This window comes from Vespa velutina, chromosome 8 (assembly GCF_912470025.1).
Source record: "Vespa velutina chromosome 8, iVesVel2.1, whole genome shotgun sequence".
In the NCBI taxonomy this organism is placed as follows: Eukaryota; Metazoa; Arthropoda; class Insecta; order Hymenoptera; family Vespidae; genus Vespa; species Vespa velutina.
In genome coordinates, this window is record NC_062195.1 from 1,776,538 (window position 1) to 1,798,658 (window position 22,121).

The following is a 22,121-nucleotide window of genomic DNA, read 5'->3' on the forward strand; positions in this document are numbered from 1 at the left end:
ATCAATGATATTTTATGTGGAGAAAAAGAATTTATATTGTTAAACAGAAAGGTCTTGCACACGTAAAAGTATAAAAACTGATAATTATTGATACATGTAACTTTTAACTTAATTAATTGCTAAACTGCATTACTATCCATGTCTTTATTTATCTTCTTTATAATTAATATTTCATAATTAAAGAATCACTTATATGGTTCTCTTAATCAAGGTTTTAAGAAAATAATTAAATACTATTATGTATTATTCAGTGTTAAAAATAATTTTACTTCTTAAAATTGGCGGAAATAAAATGTAGAACTTTCCAATAGGTTCAACATTTCAAGAGAGTGCTATTATTTGTAATGTACATTTATCACTCGCGTTTAACTTAGTAATTTACATTATAGTTTTTTTCTTATAACTTGTTGTTTAACTTACTTAATTATATGTTTTTGTATTTTTCCATTGTGCAACATTTTATATACAATTTAAAAAATGGGACATACATGTTCCAAATCTTTTATAGTACAACATGATACAAAGAAAATTTAATTTATGTGTGAGAAACGGCACAGACAGTAACACACGTAGCAACTTGACTATATGAAATAATTTTATTAACATATTATAAAAACCAGGTTCTAAATGCGACCAGAGGGACATTACGGTACAAGAACTGTGTACAGAGAAAATACTAGTGAGAGTCTTAAATAAATATCGAGACACGTTTGTAGCAATGACAGTGTGAAGTCATCTTTTTTTTTGCGTGCATAGTTGTTGCTATATTGATGTCCTAGATCGACAGATCATGCCAGATAGCTATATGTGTCCTTTTGACCCTCTGTGCGCTCCAGATATTCTTTTTCAATTAAAATATCTATACATTTCTGAAAGAACATTAATAATTTTTCTTGGTTTCAATTATTCATTATTTACATATTTGCTTCCTGCGATATAGCAAAAACTAAAAAGATCATCAATAATTTGCAGGAGCAATTTTCAATATTTTAATGCTTTCAGTTCAACAAAACATCACATTAGCATGAAAAAATACATTGTACATATATGTCAAAATTCATTCATCTTTTTTTTCAACAATGTATGTAATGTTCTTTTATTTATCTTATAGAAAGGAGTAGACATTCAACATTAAACAATCACAGTAATTGTTAGAAATAGAAGAATTAACTATAAAAAAATAAAAAAAAAAAAAATAAAAAAAAAAAAAAAAAAAAAAATAAATAAATACTCACTTTAATAACGTGTACTCTTGGTTTAAACCTGGAACTCAATTGATTTAAAACTTCTGCCACTAGTTGTTGATGTTTCAGTACTTTTCTCATTTTCATAATTCTAACAATTGCTGCTTGTATTAAAAGTTTTCTATCTTCTTCTATGTGTTTGTGTGTTGTTTCTTGTTCGACTTTTAATTCCGTTTTCATTGGTATATTAATATTTACCCTTAATTTTTTACTGAAATAAAGATGCATTCCAAATATCATAAAGAATACAAGCAATGTAAAAACAAGTGATTATATGTAAAAGAAAAAAAAAGAAAAAAAAAAAAAAAGAAAAAAGAAAAAAGAAAAAAAAAACAAAAACAGGAAAAAGAAAAAAAAGGAAAAAAAAAGAAGGCAAAAAAGAAGAAAAGAAAAAAAAAGAAAGAAAGACTACATACTTTTTATAGCCTGAGAAAAGTTCTACCACTGACATAGGTGTTAACTCTGTTTCGTCATCATTAACTGCTGTTAATAGCTTAGCCTTTAAAAGTATTTGTACAACCTGTAAAATATTAAAATAAAGAGATAATCTTTTATCTTATTTTTCTAAACTTTTCTATATTACCTGAAGTAAAAAATCCATTTTTATTTGAGTAGCATCATGTAATTGTTGTATTGTCCATATGGTTGATCCATTGTATTGCAGTAAAACAGCCATTTGAAAAGTTGATGCTTGTAATGTATACCTATGAAATATAAAATCAGATCAAACGGATAATAATATAACATATTAACTTCGTTAATTATCTCAGGATAATTATTAATATATAATAAAAAATATAATTAATATTTATACTTTAAATGATCTTCTTTATATGATAATTACCTATTTTTAAAACAATTTGTATGCAATTCTCCTTTAGACATATTGTATAACCAATTCAACTTTCTTCCACTGTGTTGTGAACTATAAAAGGTTGTAAACCTATGTACAGATCTCTCTAACTGAAAATATAAAAAACTTACATTATTAATTAATATTATTATTATTATATAAAATTTATTTTTTGACAATATGTTAATATAAATATGTACAATTAAAATATTAATTAATATTAAATATTAAATAATAATTAATAATAAATTATACCTCTGTTGGTAAAGAAAAAGTAAAGGACTGTTGGAATGGCCATGAACCAGAAGACAAAACCTGTATACTGAAATCAATGTCTAGTGGTTCTACAGAATTTGTTAAATGTCGTCTGAATTGTTCGTTTAAATCTTTGGATACTCCAATATCCTATGGAATAATAAAAAAATATATGAACGGTCATATATTTACTTAATATGTAATAAGATTCATTACCTGGAACATGCGCTGTAATTTTGAAGTATATTCAAAGCCACAAGCTTGTTTTAACTTGGAGATCATAGAAGCCTCTGCGTCATCACTGGCAGACATATGCTGCACTAAACGTTTTGCCAGCATTTTACTATAGAACTTTTGGAATACATCCTTGTCTTCAATATATTTAAATACTACCATCTGTTACATATACATACATATATATGTATGATAAAAGAAATATAAGTAATATAATATTCTATTAGATTACTTACAACTTGATTTAATGTATCTTCAAGTTCTGCTTCCTCAGGATTTTTACTACTCTTTTTAAGCAATAAATCACAGTATTTTGCCAACAATTCAGGTGACTTACTACTACTATTTGCAGCTCTAGTTACAGAATTACTGTTGATAAAGCGACCGCATGCTTTATCCAATGCTGCTACAAAGCCACTATCATTGTTAAATGCAACTAATACTAAAGCATTATATTTTTTATGAACTTCCAAGATGGTGTTGACGTATACTTTAGGATCCTGTACAAACAAATCATTTCATATCAGATATTATTCTATATATATATATCATATTTACCATTTAATATTTAAAAAAGTTATTACATTAGCTGCTGAATCTCCACACTTATCTATAGCAGCAAGCCCTTGATTAGCTATATGACTTTCTAAAAGGTTTCGTAGTTCGCCAAGTCCATTTGGTATTCTTGCCATTAATTGATACATTCGCCCTAAATCTGTATTTTTATCAGCATCCAAAAGATTTTGAAATTCAGAATGAAATATATCCAAGTGTTTTTCAATGAGTACTCTTTCACAAGTTTTTGCTAATCGTTCATGTGTTGTTTGATGTAAATAAACTTGAACTCGTTTTTGTTCTTCCAATAACCTTTGTTCTGCCTATAATAAAAATATTAATGTAAAGAAAACTTGGAATATTTTTAAAAATAAACGAAAGTCCCTTTTATAAAAGTATATATTACATAATTAAATACCTTTTTCATATATTCTGTAACAGGGTTTTGTCTGAGGAATTCTGAACTTTCACGAGTATAAAATCGTTCTGTATCCTCAAGGAAGAGATTTTCAAAGGATTCTTTATAAACAATAAGATTTTGTCCCTTAGCACCAGGATCCTCCTCGTTCAGGCCCAATTCTACGTAACAATTAATTACACCACTGACTAAACGTGTGTTTATCGTTTCTCCATTACGTTCTCTTTCTATTAATTTCAGCACCGCATTGGTAACCTATAAAAAAAAAAAAAAAAACAAAAAAAAAGTTCTCATAATTTTTTTTTTTTTTTTTTTTTTTTTTTTTTTTTTTTTTTTTATCAAACACACACATATATATATATATATATATATATATATATAAATATATATATATGCTTATTTAGGATATAATGACATACTTGTCTATTTAAATGTTTAAATAAATTATCACGCCACGTAACCAAGGCCAGTTGATATATTTCATATATTCCTTTACGTCCTTCTTCACATTCACGACGCACCCAATGACGGTTTAAATATGCACATACTCCATTTAACACCTTACTACTGAATTGATATTCTTCCCATTGTCTTGTATAGAATTGTAATACATCTTCATCCATTAAGTCAATCCCATGCTATATACCACAAACATCAATATTCTTTATAAGAAAATAAGAAAACTATATGCAAAAAGTCTGTAATATGTATAAATTAATATTTAAATAATATAAAATCAAACCTTCTAATTTCCAAAATATAAATTAATATACATACCTTGAGCAAACTAATGAGATAATTCCTAAGAAAGTCACGCAAACGTTTATATAATTCCAGGCCCACTAACTGTGCACCTCCTTGTGACATTTGGCCCTTTTTACTTTTAGTAGACATTCTAGTATGTTGTTGATGAACACTCGTACAATAATTATATACATGTCTATGTTCAGCAATATAGTAAGGATATTATAGATATAAAAATATCTATTATTGTTTCTTGATGATATTATCATTTTAAAAGGATACGTATAAAGTTCTATATATCTTGGTTTCGACATACATTGTCTATTATATACTTGTTCTATACCCTCACGAAGATCCCCCCAAATTTGATCCAAATCTATTTGTTTGAGGCCTGGGGGGCCTCCTTGATGACTCCCTGCCCCTCCAACGCCTCTATGCCCCGACATCCTATTCTTATACGCTTGCCTGGTGAGCGTCAGTGTTACTACTTGCTACTTACAATTTCTGCAAATGTAAAAAAATGAGAGAAAAATTTAATAAAATTCAATAGGATTATAGTAAAAGTTATTTAAAAGAACTTTGATAGTTACAGAATAATATATTCATACACGAATATATAACAAATTACACTTAAACTTTCTAACAAAATGACACTTTATTGTAATGATTATATTATAAAAATAAGAATAAAAAGAAATACTTATTCATTTTGTTTGAAGATAGAAGATATAAGTTTACTATATGTATAATAATATACAATTACATAGAGAGAGAGACAGAGAGAGAGAGGGGGGAGAGGGAGGGGGAGAGAGAGAGAGAGAGAGAGAGAGAGAAATAACCAATTAGAAACGTACGATCGATCAAAATACAAATTATCTGGAAATATTCATGTAGGAAAACAACAAACAAATGGGCCTGTCTACTGTAAATACGACGTAACGGGCTTGAAAAATATTATTGAAGAGATTTCGATTCTCGATCAAAACGTGCGACGAAATATGTCTTATAATTCTTGTACAGAACAGAAGGTCGCTATCGATATTCGAAGGTCATAATGAATTCCGTTAAATCGAGATTGAAATCATTCGTTAAGATATATGGATATAGAATTGGTTAATGTTGTTATTGGTCACAATTACACGATAATGTTAAGAAGAATAACACATACCATGAGGTATCTCGTTCTACTTTCGAAATGCAAGCCACTGATAATAAGTTGAAAATAAATTAAATTAAAGGATAATATCAAGGGATCATTGAAGAAAAAAAAAAAAAAAAATTCTTTTTCTTTTCTCCCTCTTCCCCCCTCTGATTCTGTCTCATTCACTCGTTTCTCTCTCTTTCTTTCTCACTCATTCTATCCAAATCCCCTTCACCTCTCTTATCCTTGTTTCTCTTTCTATAATTCTATCTGCCTATATGTTATCTCTTTCTTTCTCTCTCTCTCCCTCTCTCTCTCTCTCTCTCTCTCGCCCTTTCTCTCTTTCTCCCTCTCTCTTTCTCCCTCTCTCCCTCTCTCTCTCTCTCACCGTCTCTTTTTCTTTACACAATTTTTCTTTTTTTTTCTCTCTCTTCAAGATTCTCTCTATCTCTCACCAGTCAATGTTCACCACCGCATAACAGTCAGGAACGACGAGGAAGCTTTCTTGAAAATGCAGTAGCCAGGGTAGGAAGTGTCGTCAGGATATTATAAAAACGTGGTGGACACCTTCCTCGTCTCCACTTTGATATTTTTTTCCCTTTCTTTTTAAACCTCTTCGATTTCTGTGTATCGCGTGACCTACGAAACCGTGTGAAAAAGCGTGCGATCGTGAAATAGAAAAACTTCTTTTGTGCTTCCTCAAAAATCGCGTACACTCGCGATCCTGCTGCTACGCTTCTGAAAGGTTAGGTCTCACTGCTACCAATATAACGAACTTATAACCTTCACTCAACGGGTTCGAGCGTGGCGCGTTTTTTTTTATTAAAAATAATTCAATGCTTTAATTTTATTACGGGGAAAAAAAAGAGAGAAAATAAGCAAAAGAAATGATACTCGTTGATTAAAACGATGATAATGATCGATCGGTATCAAATCTATAATATAAATTTTAAATCGTGGATTATAAATTCTACTGCATTTTGAAACTTGGTATCTTCGATACGATTTGCCTTTATGTTATAATGCATCTTTTTAACATTAAACTCCTTTGTAAATTTTTATAACCTTCGAATGTATATGATTAACGAGATATTTTTTCTACTTTTTCGTCTTGGAATATTTAATTTCATTTGCAGTTGTATTACGTACAATTACAGTGATTGTTTATATGTATATATGTCATAATCTAGATGACACCGAACGGATATGTTAGAAAGGTTAAAAAGAGATAGACAGATTTGTGATATGTGTTGTGGTCTCACTGATTTTCAAACGAGTGCACGTAATTTGAACGAAGCACTTTTATAATTCAATGAGTAACTTTAAATTATAATAAAATTCATTTCAGAATATTCAGTAATTACTGAATGTGCAAATTCATCTATGTATATGTTTTTTGATCCTTGATATCAAAGGTCGTTAAGTGATAATAAAATGGCATCATTTGTGGAATAAATATCTAAAGGAAAATTCTGTGTACATTGTAAAAATTTTTTTATTTTTCGTTACTATTAACACAAAAAATTTAATAGAAATACAATTATCAATCTTCTAACTCTTCTCTCTCTTTTTTTTTTTTCTTTTTTTTTTTTTTTTTTTTTTTTTTTTTTTGGTTTAAAATGTGTTACTATTAAATAAGAATTTCTTACTTATCGATATAAAATAATTTCTATAAAATATAACATTCCTTTTCGGAGTACATAAAATCAGATTATATATAAAAAGTATAAGTATAAAAAATTTGATTTTTTAATTTAATTATCTCAAAAGGAGAACATGATTTTTATAGATGAATTTGTATTCTGCATTACGAAGATTTTTCAAATTGCAATTCGCTCAATTCTTAATGCAGAAAAATATCTTTCTATTTTGGACAATGATTAATAATTTTAAAAACTCAAGATTATGATCTTAATTCATAAGGATTTATCATCTTTATAATCTAATGAAGTCTATTTTTTTTACACTTATGCATATATATATGACATTTATAACAATATAGTGTGTAGTATAAAGAAAGTATTTATGTCGAATTTTACTTTTTTACGTGATTATATATTTATTATATTCTCCTATAAAAATATACCAGTTATGAAAGTTAACTAATTTTATTAAAATGTCATAATTCATTAATCTTTGCTAAGATCATAAAATCTTTGATATATCTGATTTGATTATTTATATTGCAAAGAAATAATTTGAATATGTTTACATAATTCATGTTTACAACAATGATTATTCTAAGTATTCACTTAAATATGAATTTTCTTTTTTAATAAAAAAAATGACAATTATATCATACATCAGATTTGTCTATAGAAGAATGTTTATCAATAGTTTTTTTGGGCTGATAACTATATAAAAATATTGAACAAATTACTAAAAATGCACCAAAAGAAAATTGAAATGTTAAATGAAAATCGAATAAATAAATAGAAGCTATGCACGAAATTATGATTGCCAAAGAGGTGGCAAATCCTTTGAGTATATTATCCGCATACTTTACTACCATAGCAACAATAAGTCCACCGCCTGCTTGAAGTACTACCAAGTAGTAAATGAATGAATCATAGCCAAAAAAGAAGCCTTGTTTTTTAATAACATCACCATCATTTAAAAAACAAGTAATTAATCCAAAGGGTAAAGATAATAAACTCAATTGAACATTTCTCATCCAGACAGATATATCAGATCCTTTAAGAATTTTTTCAAAATATATGCCTGCGAAACCTGATAAAAAGCATGCACTTAAGGCCGCTGTGAAGCCAAGTAAATGATTTTGTTGTATACCCGATGGTAATGTAACTGTTGTTCCGCTTTGTGCTAATTGTACTAATACTACTCCTATAACTAGAAGTATTAACGCGCTCCATTGAGTATTTCTTAATGATCTTCGAAGAATTACTACAGCGAAAAAAGCTGTTGTTAAAATCTTGAGTTGATAAGTCACCTAAAACGCAATAAACTATAAATAAATTGATAATAAATGAATATGAGAAATTCATAATAAAATATTTTTACCTGATATGTTGCTGCATCTAAATTTGATGCTGACACATAAAGTAAATTATTTTGTATGATATATAAAATTGATGGTACGCATACTTTTAAAGTATCTACAGGTTCTTTTATAATGGTTTGTTTTAAGGCATTATAAAATTTTAATAGTTCACCTTCTTCTATATAGACCAAAACCAAGCATGTCAATAGTTTTAAAAACTCTGACATAACAACGGCTATGAAAATTATATATCATAAAAGTATATAAATACAGCAAAATGATTTTTATGTCATAAATATGTCAATGTGTGTTTATATTATTTACCTGTAGATGATATGAAGAGATCCCCAGATCTAGTCCGCGCATAACGCATACTAAGTCCAACCAATGCATTTTGAAGAGTCAATGTAACTAAGCTGACATATTTTAATGTTTGTCCATTAACTGAGAACAATATTGGAAATGAATAGATATTAATTATAGATTTATATGATTTCTTATAATACATATTGTAATAGAAACATATTGTAAATTATACATTATGATACTTACATTGCTGCAACTTATTCATTATTATTATTATTAATATAAATGTAATCTTCGTAAATCATTGATTTTTCCTTGTTTTTTCATATTTTATCTGGAACGAAAAAAAAGGAAAAAAAAAAAAAAAAAAAAAAAAAAAAAAAAAAAATAATGATTATATTTCGATGTTAATAATAAATTCGTTTTATATGAAGTATATAAAATTCATCGTGAGAGTATCTAGCAACATTATTTTATCATATACATCCAACAAAAAAAAATAAATTATAACTACTAATAAATGTCTGGAGTATTTTTTGAATGAACTAATGTTATTATAAAATCTATATATATAAACATATATATGTATATATAAATATACATATAAATATCATTTAAAAAACCTTCATATATTATTAATTTTTTAATAGTAACATTTTACAAATTAATAATATATACAGAAATTATTTACCTGAATTATTTACCTTATTTAACATGTTTTAACACTAAGCGCGGTGAGAACTGAATTATATCTGACAACTAATAACATAAAAATTCGAACGCATACGTTAAAAGAGAAGCTAGCCACGTTTACATTCTATTTTAGTTGTCGAGTATTCAACCTAAAGTAAACTATCTAATCTATGACAAGGGTTATATTGTGTTAACATTACTGTCTCGCGTTTGATTGATTTATGTTATTTCGTGTTATTCCGATCCATAAAAATTGTGAATTATTTTGTTTTCTTTAGAATTGAATTTATATAACTAATAATGAAACAAAGCTATTATATATATCCATTAATAATGGTGTTATTTTTATAAAATAAAATAAAATAAAATATATTGGTGAAAATAATCTCAGTTGGTAACCAATGCCACTGGCGAAACCCTTTAATTTAACTTTATAGTATAAAATTTAGCAGTTTTCATATCTTACTTTTCACAATTCGATTTTGCTGAATTGTAGTTTATGGCCGTTGGTACAAAATGGACCAAGATGTTACAAGATTCATATACTTTATATTTTTGACAACGCTTTTAATCGATTTAGGATCATCTACACATTATTTAAAATATATCGAATGTAAGTTATATATTGTATGATAAATTTAGCTATTAAAATTATATATATTTTTTATATAACCTCTTTGATACTCTTAGATAATATAGAACATGGGAAGGATTGTCATACAATTGGATCAAATAAACAGAACAAAGATTTAGCGGTTATAGTTAAAATTACACTTGATCGTGGAATCAATACTGATACATATTGTAAATTTACTATTAAAGCTAATGAAGGAGATGGCTTGTTTGGTGTCATACAAAAAATGACATTTAGACGTAATAAAACAGAGTGTGTAGATTATGTACAGGTAAATACATTTCTTAAGAAAAAGTTATTCGGTCACTGATTGACTTGCCAATTAAATTGTGTATATTAAAATGTGTATATTTTTAGTTCAAAAGGAGCGACAGTCAAAAAACACAAAAATTTTGTGGAAATTTCGATCGTAACACAACTAAATATTATCCAGTCCCTGAACCAGAAAATAGCACCTATGAGCTTGGATCATTTTTTTCTGAAAATCCATATTCAGAATTTGATATTAATGGCAAATTAGAAACTACAATATTTATTGCCAAGAAGGGATACTTATTTGCAGAAAAAGTTCCTACTCTCAGTATTGTTTATACGCCATATAAAAGTAGGTTTAGAACATTTGTCACATTAATATTATTGGAGTATAAGAATAAAGTTTATCAATTTCATTTATAGAATGCAAGGGCAGCACTCCTATAAACTATACATCAATACTTTTTGATTCATGTATTTTACAAGATTACTTTTGCGACGGATATCAAAATTGTGTACTAAAAATCTGTCGGGATGAGGAAAACTGTCCAAATGCCACTGATATCATTAGCAATACTGGAACAAAAGTAACAGTGGGTGCTGTGACAACAATAATTTTGTGTACAATTCTTTTTGGTGTATGCATATGGGCATGTAAAAAAAAAGATTTACTCTTTTGGTCTTCCGATTGTGCCGGTCCAAGTGCGCACTCATCATTATCTAGATCAGGTGGACAAGAATCTGGAAGCATTAATAATCCTCAACTTCCAACAGCTCCAATGTTAGAAGTGGCTGTACCACCTCCTGTGTTAGATAAAGATCTTCCACCTAGTTATGATTCCTTATTTCCAGAACAGAATAATTCTACTGTGCAGCAGATGTAAGTTATCAATGGATAACCTTTAATTTTTTGCAGTATATTGCTTAATGTTTTAATTAGGTGATGCTGCTTCTTAAACAATGTATGTGTACAAGCATATAAGAAGTTAAAATCAGAAATACGTCTTAAAAGATCTAAGGTTAAATCTTAGAAATAACATGAGCAAGGAAAATGGAGTACAAATTTCTGCCTAATTCATTTTTCATGTTTTTAATATGAATAGTAATGTTTATAACTTTATACTACACTTCGTTTAATTTTTGCGACATATTTCTGATATGGTTTATACATATCCATAGCTTCCTTGTTTTTTTTTTTTTTTCTTTTTTTTTATTATTAAGAAATTAAAAATATATATATGTATTAAGTAAAAAAGTAAGCCTTTTCAAGAACTAATGTATTTAATGCTGCGATGTGGCAATATTAACAATATTTTTCATTATTATTAAGGAGGTGCATCATATTTTCTAAAATGTATCAATTAGAATGATTAGTAACATAATCATAAGGAAATCAATTTTACATTTAATATTTTGATACATCTTATTTTCCATCTAAAAATAGAGGATTATTTCTTTAAAACAATTTTGTATGAAAATCTTGAAAGATCTGATAAAATTACTCCAAATTTATATTTTCTAGGAAGTGTATTTCTATTAAGAATTGTAATGTAAGAAATTATAACTTTTTTTTACTTTTGAGCCATGACATTTTTCTCAATGTTATATTAGTTTTTATATAAACAATTAATATGAACATTGCCACTAATATTTATAATGAACAGATATAGTTTATTTCAATATTATACTTTTAATTTACTCTTATTTATTTTGCGATCAATGATTAATAAAAGTATTGATAGAATAAGCACTACAAAAATATAATCTATGTCGATAATATAGGCCTTAACGCGAGCGCATATATGCGTGTGCGTATAAACCATTTGTAATGAATTTGTATAATGAAATTTTTGTAAATATATATCATCCTTATATATATAATATATATAAGATAGTGACACAAGTATTGAACACTTAAAGTAAAAATTCATAATACATGTGTTACGTTTTACGTATTTTGTTTATTATCACAAAAATAATGAATAAAAATTCATCTTGTACAAATATTTTTTTATTATATATTTTTTTATTATATATTTTTGTTGTTATATATATATATATATTTTTATTTTTTTTATTCTTTTATTTTTTTTTTTTTTTTTTTTTTTTTTTAATTTCTTAGGGTCATCATCATCCTTTTCGATACTGTTGTGTTCGATCATCCATAAGCAAACATTGATAAGAGAATCCATTTCGGCATTACCTGATCCCAACTGATGATTGTCCTCATATACAAGCATTCTGAAAATTTAAAAACATACAGTTAAATTACATCCAAAAAATTTAGACTTTCAAATCTTTATAAAGATTCTTTCCGCGAGTATCTATTTATGTACTCATTATTATAGCTAAATCTTGATATATCAGATATATTAACTTATTAATTATGTTTACTTACTTAGTCTTGACGTTATTAGCTTTAAGACGGTGATACCAGAGCTTTCCTTGCGACGGTGGAACTCGCAGATCATTTGTGCCAATACATATGAGAGTAGGAGCCTTAACTTTATCGACATGAACAATAGGTGAACAACTAAACATTTTTATAAACATTTCAATGCATCCTAACTTTGTTGCGCTGTATGATTCAGTTGCATCATAAGGCACATTTATTACAGCTGCGCACCTAAATAAAGATTCTCATAGTATAGACATAATAAAATATATATTTAACACCATTTTAAATTTTGCGTTCAATAATACTGCATTTCAGTCTACTTTTAATTATAATATTATGGACTTTATAGTATTTTAGTTAACAATTAAGCTTACACATTATGGTGATATGCAAGTTTCTCTTCCACAGATAAAGTATTGCGACTGAAATACAAATTGGACGATTAAAAATAAGCAAAATTGATAATACAATAAATTATTTACCAATCTGGAATATCCGAAATGGTGAACATAGCAGCAATATCAATTACCGGATTTCTTGCGACAACAACTTTATATAGGTCCTGAAATATTTTGACAATAATGATTATATTATATTTAATATGATAATTATACCTTCATTATTATTATTATATTGCATATTTTGTTGCTTTAATAGTTTTGGAGGTTTAATAGTTTTATTTCTTACTGCATACTGAGCACTTAAATGTGCTACTAAAAATCCACCATGAGAACCTCCACAAAGTCCTACATGTGAAGAACTAAGCCATGGGTATTTACGTAAAGCTTCTTTAGTGGCAGTTACACAATCTTTTGCATCTACATTGCCAACTTTTCCTTGAAGATATTCTACATTTTTGGAACCCATTCCAGTAGAACCACGATAATTAACTTGTAACACTGCCAGACCTTGATTGTTTATTTAATATTAGTAAGAAATAATAGAGAAAAATAGAGATATAAAAAGAAAAGTTATTTACCTATCAGTGCAAACAAAGAATAATCGAAGGAGAAAGCATTAGTAAAATTAGAATGTGGACCTCCATGTGGTGCTACTATTAACGGTATTGATCCATCAATTCCACCTTTTGGTCCAAAATATGTAAAATTAAATGATTCTGAAATAATATATTTAGAGTTACTATAATTTAAGAAAAACGAATTTATAAACATTTAAAGATAATTATGTAAATCATTTATTTTCTCGTATATATGATTATAATACTTACTGACATCTTCATTATTATCATATTCGTAAAATACATGTTCGTACATAAGTGATTCAAAACCATCAATTTTTAACAGAGTGGTGACATTGACTCTAACAATATTTCCATCATTTATCGTTATGGGATTCAAATATCCTACACAAAGACTTGGTGGTGTTAAAAGAGACGTTTGTGAAAATGCAATTATATCATTTTTTACATCTAAGATGCTGAGAGAACTTTCATCATTTTGTATCTCAGTCATAGTTTTATTTTCTGTACAAAACGTATTCAATTAGTATTATCGAAACTATATATACTCCTACAAAAATATATAGTATCTCTTACTTATATCGATTATATAAGAGCGTATGTTAGTTTGCTGAGGTGTACTCAAGAACAAATATTGACAGTCTTCACTCCAACAACGTTGTGGTAATCGACCATATAAACCATAAAATACTTTTCCATTATTAATAATTATACTGGTATCAACATTATTAACAAGTATATCAGACTAGAAAGAGAAAAAATATTTCATAAAAAAGAGTCACATTTTTGTTTTGTAAATAAATAAAAGATATGACGTACTTTTCTTTCAGTAAATTCAAGATCAAGATACATAAGCCTATGAACATTGTGATGTGGTCCACCAGCATTTCTTTCTAACCAAACAAGATGTTTCCCATCCGGGCTAATTCTAGGTGATCGTACTGCACACCCATCTCTAGATAGTAGATCTAAAAAATTTAATATACTTGAATATCTATTATATAATTATTATTGCTCTGCAGACAGTAAAAATATAAATATTTCTTACGAAAATTTCCATTATATATAATAAAAATCCAAGAACGTCTATTTGTGCATGCAACAAGCCCTAAACGTCTTGGTTCATGTTTCCAAACTACACCGATTATAGATTTTGAATCCTTCATCCAATGCAATTGTCCAGGAGACAATTTCTCTGGTATTTCTGATAATGTAGTAATTTCATCTGTCGTTATGTCGAGTATTACAGCAGTAGGACGATGTTTACCTACTAATTGCTCACCCCAATGAGGCTTATAAATATACTCATTACCCTGTTAATAAGATTTCTTTTTAATAATAACAATTGTTAATATCCAAATTTGTAATAATTCAAAATATATTAAGACATCTTACAGGTACTATTCCATCTTCTTCTTTTTTTTCTTTATCTTTCTTATCCAGAGATTTTTGTTTATAGAATGCTTCAGATTTTGGTATCTTTTTCTCTGCGATATATAGCACTTTGGTTTTATCTGGAGACCATTCGAAAGTACCAAATTCAGCTGTAAAAATTATTCAACAAATTATAAGCTGAAATTTTATATATGATAAATAATACAATTTAATAAAATTAAAAATATTTTCTCTTACAATCTGTATAAACGTCACCATGTACATCTAAAGCCGTTAAATCATAATTTTTAATAAGTCGTTCTTTGGTCCAAATTTCAATGAACTGCTTTGGAGTATTATCAATGGTACTAGTTCTTAATACAGCTTTAAATTGTTCATCTTTTGTAGTAGCTGATGCAAGTCTTTATATAAAGAAAAAAAATTATATATATATATATATATATATATATATATATATATATATACTTTTTTTTATAATGAAAAATAAATAGTAATTAAAAAATAAATATTATATGAGAGATGATACATACTCTCCTGTAATATCAATAGGAAAACTTTGCGATATAGGTTGAAGTTTTTCATTTAGGATATGATTTTGTATAAAACGTTGATTTGTTCGTCTTTCTAGATTTCTTTGAGTCCATGTACTTTGTATAAAGATATTATCATTTGTAATATCAATAATTTTGGCTGAATTCAGTACAGAATTTTTCGCTAATAATTTGTAGTTATTTATAATCTTCTCTAACTATAAAAATAAAATACATTTTGTTAAACAAAGAAAGTAAAAGAGAATTAGTAACTAGTAAGATAAATTAGTATGGAGATATATATATATATATATATATATATATATATATTTTTTTTTTTTTAAATCAAAAAATATATTGTAAAAGGAAAAAGAAAACAAAAAATATGTATTACACGTTAACCAATACTTACTCGAGTCGGTGCCATTATGTCCTTTGTGAATTTACTAAGAACTGTTAAGAATACGTAAAGAACGTTCTTTTAAACTGATTAGTAAACATGAGCAATATGTAAGAGCAAATATTCACGATAACAAATAGATAAAGTCACTGTAGCGATTTATGGCATGTATTTAAAGAGAGAGATCTCTATATTTTTGATAAAAAATCTATGATCAAATGTTCGTCGTATGATCTATCACTTAAATCGACAGTAATTATATGGCGAATGAATTTTTTTTTTTTTTTTTTTTTTTTTTTTTGGATATTTATTATGTTCGTATTAAGTAAAGGTTGATATAAAGGTTTTGTCCTCTGATATTTGCGACGATTTAATTGGAAAACAGCCTTTTAAAATTCTAGCGGGAAAATGTAGCGGGAACATTTGCAAGATGGTGGAAAATTATCTGTGCGGGTATTAGTTTTTGTAGAAAAAAGTCAAAAAATGTATATATTTTTTAATAAGTTCTAAAGTTATAAATATTTCTAAATAATGTACATATTTTTTTTTTGAAGTATTCGTTTTATATTAATACGTATAATGAATGTGATACATATGCTTAATAATACTTTTAAATAAGAACATTGAAAGAAGTCGTTTAAATAATAATTAATTATTAAAATTAGTTAATTTTAAATCACACACATAATGGATTTTGCTTTGAAACATTGTACGATTAAAAATGAAATAAAAACTTTAAAGGCATTTTATCCACATGATTTGCAAGTATATGATGTTCCACCTTCAGGTGAAATATCTTTAATTGAATTTCAAGAGTTAAGCCTCGATAGGTTAAAAGGTAAATTTTATTAACTTTATAAAGCTATTCATTTAACAAATCAATATTCAAACATATGCATTATTTCAGTCCTTCGTTTGGTTGAAAATATTTCTTTAAGAAATGACCTTAAAACGATAGAAGTACGTAAAGAAAATTTAAGGGATAGTTTGAAAAGGGATGGTCTTAAATATTATGTAAATTTGATTTATGGAAATGGTTGCAAGTCTGATATAGAAACTGATCTTCAAGCCAGAAGAAAAGATAATATATCACATTATATTTTGAGACTGGCATATTGCAAGGACAAAGATCAGGCAAAATGGTTTATGAATCAAGAAATAGAATTATTCAAAATGAGATTCTCTTCTTTGGACAAAGAAGGTGTTGACCAGTTTCTAACTATGCATAAGCTCGATTGCAAACATGTATGTTTATTTTGAAAATACTTATCTGTAACTTTGTGATATAAATTTCATTGTTATGTGAGCTTATACACACACACACACACACACACACACACACACACACACACACACACACACACACATATATATATATATATGTATTTATTTACTTATAAATGAACAATATATTAAGGTTTTTTCATAGATATCTTATGAAGAAAAAGAAAGAATTCGAGAAGACCTTCAAACATCTACTTTCAAAGTTACAAATATAGACACAATTGATTTCTATAAAGTACCATTTCAAAAAGTAATTGATCTTGTTAGAGCACGTAAAGTATATCTTGAAGATGGAATGGCATATGTTCCACGAAACGATCTGATTTCATTGTGTGTTTCATACTTCAGACAAAAACTAATTTTAGGAATAGAGGTTTGACTTGTTATTCTTTATCTCTTCTCTTAATTATATAAATTTTAATATTAATGATATTAATTATCTTTACTTGTTTTGATATTGAATAGGACGCAAAAGAATGTCTTTTAAATGCCTCCGATGATGAACGAGTGATAAACTATATTAATGCCCTACCTGGTACCTTTTCTGGAATGGCTAGAGTAGTTTGGTCAACTACAAATACTCCAATTGAAAAAATAGAGAAAGTAAGTAATTTATAGATATATTTACAATAAGTGTGTTTTTTAAAAATATCTTTATTTTATTTCTTTATTTAATATTTCTTTGCTTATAGTTATCAAAAACATCTTATCCATTATGCATGAGATCTCTTCATGAAGCATTACATGTCAATCATCATTTAAAGAATTCTGGACGTATTCAGTATGGTCTATTTCTTAAAGGAATAGGTGTTTCTTTAGAGGACGCATTGCAGTTTTGGAGGGAAGCATTTTCCCAAAAAATAGATTCAGATAAATTTGAAAAGCAATATGCATACAGTATTAGACATATATATGGAAAAGAGGGAAAGCAAACAAATTATACACCACTCGGTTGTAATAAAATAATAAGTAATTCCATTGGTCCTGGAGAATATCATGGTTGTCCATATAGGCATATGGATCAGAATTCTTTAAAACAAAAGCTATCTGCTTATGGCATCTTCGATTTAGGTATTATTTATTTATTTATTTATTTATAAAATCCTGAAAGAGAAATCTATTTAGACATATAAAATTAAGGAAGAATCATTATTATAGATACAAAAGAAATAATCGAATTAGCAAAAGAAGGACATTATTCATTGGCATGTACAAGATATTTTCAGACATTACATAAGCAATTACCAGAACAACCAATTATTCACCCAAATGGATATTTTGCTGAAAGTCGCAAAATAATGAATAAAGCTAATGATATTGCAGGTAAATGAAGAGTTAATAATTTCCCCCCCCAAAAAAAAAAACCGATAGAAATCATAGGAATAATAGAAGTTAATTTTTTTTTATTGTATTAGATGCTGATATGGATAGTTCATTGCAAGTAGCAAATATAAAGCCAGAAAGATTGACGATTACTCCAAGAAGAAACGAAATAGGTAATCTTACACCTTCCAGAATCAACGAGCAATTTTCTACACCATCTAGAAGAACAGAAAAGATACATACAACCCCATTAAGAACTATTCACAAAACTAAACCGATAAATATTGAAAAGTTATTAAATGATGATGAAATTGCAGAATTAATGGATGATTAAATTCATTAAGGTAAAAAGCAATCTCTGTGTGCAGTGGAATCTATAATAATATGGTTATTTTTTTTTTTTTTTTAGATTATGATTATTCTTATAATGTTTTTTCTACATCTTGTTCGTATGCAAAATAAATAATTATTTTTATTATATACCTTTATTCATATATGAATTATTGCCTAATATATGATATATTATACGTAGCTGTTGACTTCCTTTAGACGATGTTTTGGCAAAAAGTGTGTAGTAACATCTCGTATCATTGCGTTTACGAGTTTGTCTAGATCGTATTTATTTTTCCATCCCCAATCTTTTCGTGCCTCACTGTCGTCAAAAACTTGTGGCCAATTTTCCGCTAAAAATAAGACATTTATATGTATATGATAAAAAAACAAAACGATATATAGCAAATTTGTTTAAAAGGTATTTATATATAATTCTAACAACATGATATTCTTAGTTTTACTAACCAATGTGTTGTCGACTGTCCGGGTTATAAGTAATTTGCAAATTTGGAACATGTTTTATGATCTCACTAAAGAGTTCCTCTGGTGTGAAACTCATAGCAGTAACGTTATATACACGTCTTTTTAGCTTTTCACTTGGTGCATTTAAAAATTGAAAAATTGCCGAAAGACAATCCTCGATGTACATCATTGGTAATCGAGTGCAAGGTTCCAAGTAACATTCATATTTTTCATTTAACAGGCCTTCGTGAAAAACAGCTACTGCATAATCTGTAAATATGTATTGTAAGATGAAAATGAAAAAGGAGGGAGGTATTTAATAGAAATTATAAGCTTATTATTACTTTTAATATATTTTTTTTTTTCTATTCTAATTTATGGAAAGCACAAAAAAAGAGAAGAAAAAGATGAGGATACATTAGTAGAGATAGAGAGATCGTTGGTACCACTGCAACCATCGAAGGATTGGTTGCACCATCGCGCATTTATAATCATGCTAAAGATCACGCTCTACTTCTTCACAAAAAACGTACTTATTGCGGCCTCTAATGGCATCCATTAAAGATCTCTTTATTTTATATGTGTCGCACGGAAGAAATCGTTCTCGGAACGAATACTAGTTTCGTGTCATTTTATATATGTGTATATATATATATATATATATATATATATCTTTTTATAGTGTATTTTTTATATCCCGATTAAAGTATCTTCATTATTTTATACCTGTAACACCACCTCCAGGTGGATCGCAACTGATTACTCCTGGAAATCTAAGACATCGAAAATCTAAATTAAATCTGTGATAATAATATTCTCCCAAAAGTTCAGCATGAACTTTGCTAACGCCATAAATGGTACGGGGTCGTTGAATCGTAACATTTGGCGTTGGATTTCTTGGTGAATCCGGTCCGAATGCACCAATCGTTGAAGGTATGAAAATTCTTAATTTATATTGTTTGGCCAATTCAATAACATTATGCATACCTGAAAAAAAAAATATACAAGGAAATATAAATTGTCTATTTTGTTCACTTTCATCAAATCTCGGACAAAGTGAGCGAAGGAAAATCAAAAGGAATTGAAGTAGTAATACGCATGATATCTCTTTGGTGTATATCGTTGGTATATACTCGAAAGAAATGAACTCTAATATATTTTATTTTAATATAGAATTATTAAATAGACGATATGTTAAAAAAGAAAAAGATGATTAAACTCCGAGCGTGGCCAATTTACTTTCTCTTGTAGTCTCTCTTTCGTAACCAGAACGATACGATCATGAACGTAACGACAGATTCGCTCGTTACCACGGCATTCGATTTCACTGAATTGTAGTCGTTAGTAGACGATGAAGATCCATTTTTGTTCTCTTCTTGAATGTACAACATATCTGACCAAGCTAGTCAGTCACGTACATATGTCCTATTATGCGATATGTATTACTCGCATAATTATCATTATAATACTTCAGGAGAAAAAGAGAGTTAAATTAGAAGAAGGAAATTAGTAAAAGATAATAAAGTTTTCTTAAAAACCTTCAATGTTAACTCTCACAGCCAAAGGAACATTCTGCTCTCCCACGGCGCTAAGAAGAGCACTGAAATGAATTAGCCAATCTATTCTATAATCAACGACGATCTTTTGAAGATTTTTAAAATCAAGAATGTCTGCGAATATGAATGGTCCATTAGCCAAATTTTCCTCCGTTGGTTTGATGATATCCGAAAGAATTACATTATCACTTCCGTAATTCTTACGTAGTAACTTGGCACATTCTGTACCTAGTTGTCCAAGGCCACCTGTTATTAGATCGTATATAAATAAGCACATAATAACTCCTATATCTATCGAAATATTCTTCTATTAATCGAATTAAATTCCTTGTCTAAATTGAAAAAAACTAAAAGTTCTCTCTATAAATTCATAGGCCATATATAGGTTATACATGATCGATAAATCTTACCTGTTATAAGTATCCTTGGTGTACGTTTATTGTTGCAAATGTTACGGTAATGATTATTACGCGAGATGATAAAATTATTTCTCTTTACGCATTTGAAAAGACAAGATAATCCTCTCAAATTTCTAGCGAACATTCTTCTATCACTTGATATACTTTTTTCCTTTCTTTCTGTTTAGAGAAAATCTTCGCGATTTTGTAGTTCGATACGTATAGATACGTCAATCTCACGGAGGAAACAAGTTCTTTGCAACTTCGCGTTACAAGAGGACTCTCCCGTTTTTCTTATTTCCATTCGAAGTTGATAAACAAGCGAGGAATGTTCGTATAATTATATATCTTTTGCTTTGGTATATCAAAAACCTGTTGGAACACATACACTAGAATTTCTTGTTTTTCTCCCATTACCCAACCCATATATGTATCTTTTTCTCTTTCTTTTTTTGCACGCTTTCGCATACTCCCGCTTATAGTTTTTCTCTCTTTTATTTAAATCTCATTGAAAATGTCATCATTCAAGTATATTTTTGAAAAATTTTTATTTCATAAATGTTATTATGAACATTATATATTTATTCACAAATAATTATATTAAAATCATTGTTATTTCTACGATTTTACAGATATTTGTATAAATATTGCATAAATTTATAAATAATAGCAATAGAAAGATCGTTTTATAATATTAGTATATTTATAAGATTGTGCTTTATGATTAGTATAC

The 22,121-nt window shown here is 27.7% G+C and overlaps 6 protein-coding genes across 16 annotated transcripts; 2 read left to right on the forward strand and 4 right to left on the reverse strand.

The window, feature by feature from the left end:
* Window positions 1-420: 420 nt before the first annotated feature.
* On the reverse strand, window positions 421-8,889 carry LOC124951227 (cullin-1). Of its 7 annotated transcripts, none has more exons than XM_047499284.1 (14): window positions 8,770-8,889; window positions 4,586-4,807; window positions 4,337-4,499; window positions 3,979-4,197; window positions 3,560-3,814; window positions 3,171-3,464; window positions 2,823-3,086; window positions 2,569-2,748; window positions 2,353-2,502; window positions 2,089-2,207; window positions 1,828-1,948; window positions 1,661-1,764; window positions 1,236-1,455; window positions 421-869 (listed from the first exon to the last, which is right to left on the reverse strand). In XM_047499284.1, the coding sequence occupies exons 2-14, from the start codon at window positions 4,747-4,749 to the stop codon at window positions 789-791; spliced, it is 2,334 nt and encodes a 777-aa protein (XP_047355240.1). In that variant the 5' UTR covers window positions 4,750-4,807; window positions 8,770-8,889; the 3' UTR covers window positions 421-788. The 7 variants fall into 7 exon arrangements, with proteins under 7 accessions (XP_047355240.1, XP_047355235.1, XP_047355236.1 ...); XM_047499279.1 differs by lacking the exon at window positions 8,770-8,889 and adding an exon at window positions 5,900-6,178; XM_047499280.1 differs by lacking the exon at window positions 8,770-8,889 and adding an exon at window positions 5,833-6,178.
* LOC124951233 lies at window positions 5,907-12,211 on the forward strand. Of its 2 annotated transcripts, none has more exons than XM_047499295.1 (5): window positions 5,907-6,189; window positions 9,941-10,057; window positions 10,135-10,349; window positions 10,436-10,682; window positions 10,754-12,211. In XM_047499295.1, exons 2-5 carry the CDS (start codon window positions 9,961-9,963, stop codon window positions 11,212-11,214), a joined length of 1,020 nt encoding a protein of 339 aa, XP_047355251.1. In that variant the 5' UTR covers window positions 5,907-6,189; window positions 9,941-9,960; the 3' UTR covers window positions 11,215-12,211. The 2 variants fall into 2 exon arrangements, with proteins under 2 accessions (XP_047355251.1, XP_047355252.1); XM_047499296.1 differs by lacking the exon at window positions 5,907-6,189 and having other exon boundaries at window positions 9,414-10,057; window positions 10,754-11,210; window positions 11,271-12,211.
* On the reverse strand, window positions 6,083-9,814 carry LOC124951234 (UDP-galactose translocator). The gene is made up of 5 exons (XM_047499297.1): window positions 9,443-9,814; window positions 8,998-9,085; window positions 8,770-8,889; window positions 8,466-8,680; window positions 6,083-8,394 (listed from the first exon to the last, which is right to left on the reverse strand). The coding sequence occupies exons 2-5, from the start codon at window positions 9,014-9,016 to the stop codon at window positions 7,741-7,743; spliced, it is 1,008 nt and encodes a 335-aa protein (XP_047355253.1). The 5' UTR covers window positions 9,017-9,085; window positions 9,443-9,814; the 3' UTR covers window positions 6,083-7,740.
* Window positions 12,212-12,360: 149 nt separating the features above from the next.
* On the reverse strand, window positions 12,361-16,343 carry LOC124951228 (acylamino-acid-releasing enzyme-like). The gene is made up of 13 exons (XM_047499286.1): window positions 16,045-16,343; window positions 15,633-15,850; window positions 15,340-15,503; window positions 15,103-15,251; window positions 14,756-15,020; window positions 14,527-14,675; window positions 14,284-14,452; window positions 13,957-14,211; window positions 13,708-13,845; window positions 13,416-13,636; window positions 13,211-13,290; window positions 12,729-12,956; window positions 12,361-12,571 (listed from the first exon to the last, which is right to left on the reverse strand). Exons 1-13 carry the CDS (start codon window positions 16,057-16,059, stop codon window positions 12,376-12,378), a joined length of 2,247 nt encoding a protein of 748 aa, XP_047355242.1. The 5' UTR covers window positions 16,060-16,343; the 3' UTR covers window positions 12,361-12,375.
* On the forward strand, window positions 16,062-19,119 carry LOC124951230 (DNA primase large subunit-like). 3 transcript variants are annotated; one of them, XM_047499288.1, is made up of 8 exons: window positions 16,062-16,870; window positions 16,940-17,277; window positions 17,462-17,689; window positions 17,782-17,919; window positions 18,009-18,387; window positions 18,457-18,639; window positions 18,732-18,983; window positions 19,049-19,119. In XM_047499288.1, the coding sequence occupies exons 1-7, from the start codon at window positions 16,720-16,722 to the stop codon at window positions 18,971-18,973; spliced, it is 1,659 nt and encodes a 552-aa protein (XP_047355244.1). In that variant the 5' UTR covers window positions 16,062-16,719; the 3' UTR covers window positions 18,974-18,983; window positions 19,049-19,119. The 3 variants fall into 3 exon arrangements, with proteins under 3 accessions (XP_047355244.1, XP_047355243.1, XP_047355245.1); XM_047499287.1 differs by having other exon boundaries at window positions 16,340-16,870; window positions 18,732-19,119; XM_047499289.1 differs by having other exon boundaries at window positions 16,353-16,870; window positions 18,475-18,639; window positions 18,732-19,119.
* Window positions 17,463-21,767, reverse strand: LOC124951232 (L-threonine 3-dehydrogenase, mitochondrial). Of its 2 annotated transcripts, none has more exons than XM_047499294.1 (6): window positions 21,401-21,767; window positions 20,973-21,236; window positions 20,161-20,421; window positions 19,438-19,704; window positions 19,123-19,322; window positions 17,463-18,420 (listed from the first exon to the last, which is right to left on the reverse strand). In XM_047499294.1, the coding sequence occupies exons 1-5, from the start codon at window positions 21,531-21,533 to the stop codon at window positions 19,162-19,164; spliced, it is 1,086 nt and encodes a 361-aa protein (XP_047355250.1). In that variant the 5' UTR covers window positions 21,534-21,767; the 3' UTR covers window positions 17,463-18,420; window positions 19,123-19,161. The 2 variants fall into 2 exon arrangements, with proteins under 2 accessions (XP_047355250.1, XP_047355249.1); XM_047499293.1 differs by having other exon boundaries at window positions 17,463-18,857; window positions 21,401-21,765.
* Between the last annotated feature and the right edge of the window lie 354 nt (window positions 21,768-22,121).

What these genes read in the sequence shown, in the direction of transcription:
- LOC124951233 (XM_047499295.1), top strand. Translation starts at nt 9,961, where the DNA reads ATGGACCAAGATGTTACAAGATTCATATACTTTATATTTTTGACAACG. An exon ending in AGTGTGTAGATTATGTACAG is followed by an intron (nt 10,350 to 10,435) that starts GTAAATACATTT and finishes GTATATTTTTAG; the next exon opens with TTCAAAAGGAGCGACAGTCA. An exon ending in TGTTTATACGCCATATAAAA is followed by an intron (nt 10,683 to 10,753) that starts GTAGGTTTAGAA and finishes TTTCATTTATAG; the next exon opens with AATGCAAGGGCAGCACTCCT.
- LOC124951228 (XM_047499286.1), bottom strand. An exon ending in TTGAATTTACTGAAAGAAAA is followed by an intron (nt 14,453 to 14,526) that starts GTACGTCATATC and finishes TTCTCTTTCTAG; the next exon opens with TCTGATATACTTGTTAATAA. An exon ending in TTCTTTGTTTGCACTGATAG is followed by an intron (nt 13,637 to 13,707) that starts GTAAATAACTTT and finishes TAAACAATCAAG; the next exon opens with GTCTGGCAGTGTTACAAGTT.
- LOC124951234 (XM_047499297.1), bottom strand. An exon ending in TCTCTTCATATCATCTACAG is followed by an intron (nt 8,681 to 8,769) that starts GTAAATAATATA and finishes TAATTTTCATAG; the next exon opens with CCGTTGTTATGTCAGAGTTT. An exon ending in TAGATGCAGCAACATATCAG is followed by an intron (nt 8,395 to 8,465) that starts GTAAAAATATTT and finishes ATTGCGTTTTAG; the next exon opens with GTGACTTATCAACTCAAGAT.
- LOC124951230 (XM_047499288.1), top strand. Translation starts at nt 16,720, where the DNA reads ATGGATTTTGCTTTGAAACATTGTACGATTAAAAATGAAATAAAAACT. An exon ending in ATAAGCTCGATTGCAAACAT is followed by an intron (nt 17,278 to 17,461) that starts GTATGTTTATTT and finishes GTTTTTTCATAG; the next exon opens with ATATCTTATGAAGAAAAAGA. An exon ending in AACTAATTTTAGGAATAGAG is followed by an intron (nt 17,690 to 17,781) that starts GTTTGACTTGTT and finishes GATATTGAATAG; the next exon opens with GACGCAAAAGAATGTCTTTT.
- LOC124951232 (XM_047499294.1), bottom strand. Translation starts at nt 21,533, where the DNA reads ATGTTCGCTAGAAATTTGAGAGGATTATCTTGTCTTTTCAAATGCGTA. An exon ending in ACCAAGGATACTTATAACAG is followed by an intron (nt 21,237 to 21,400) that starts GTAAGATTTATC and finishes ATCTAATAACAG; the next exon opens with GTGGCCTTGGACAACTAGGT. An exon ending in ACCTGGAGGTGGTGTTACAG is followed by an intron (nt 19,705 to 20,160) that starts GTATAAAATAAT and finishes ACATATTTACAG; the next exon opens with ATTATGCAGTAGCTGTTTTT.
- LOC124951227 (XM_047499284.1), bottom strand. Translation starts at nt 4,749, where the DNA reads ATGTCGGGGCATAGAGGCGTTGGAGGGGCAGGGAGTCATCAAGGAGGC. An exon ending in AGATATATAGAACTTTATAC is followed by an intron (nt 4,500 to 4,585) that starts GTATCCTTTTAA and finishes TGCTGAACATAG; the next exon opens with ACATGTATATAATTATTGTA. An exon ending in AAATGGATTTTTTACTTCAG is followed by an intron (nt 1,765 to 1,827) that starts GTAATATAGAAA and finishes AATATTTTACAG; the next exon opens with GTTGTACAAATACTTTTAAA.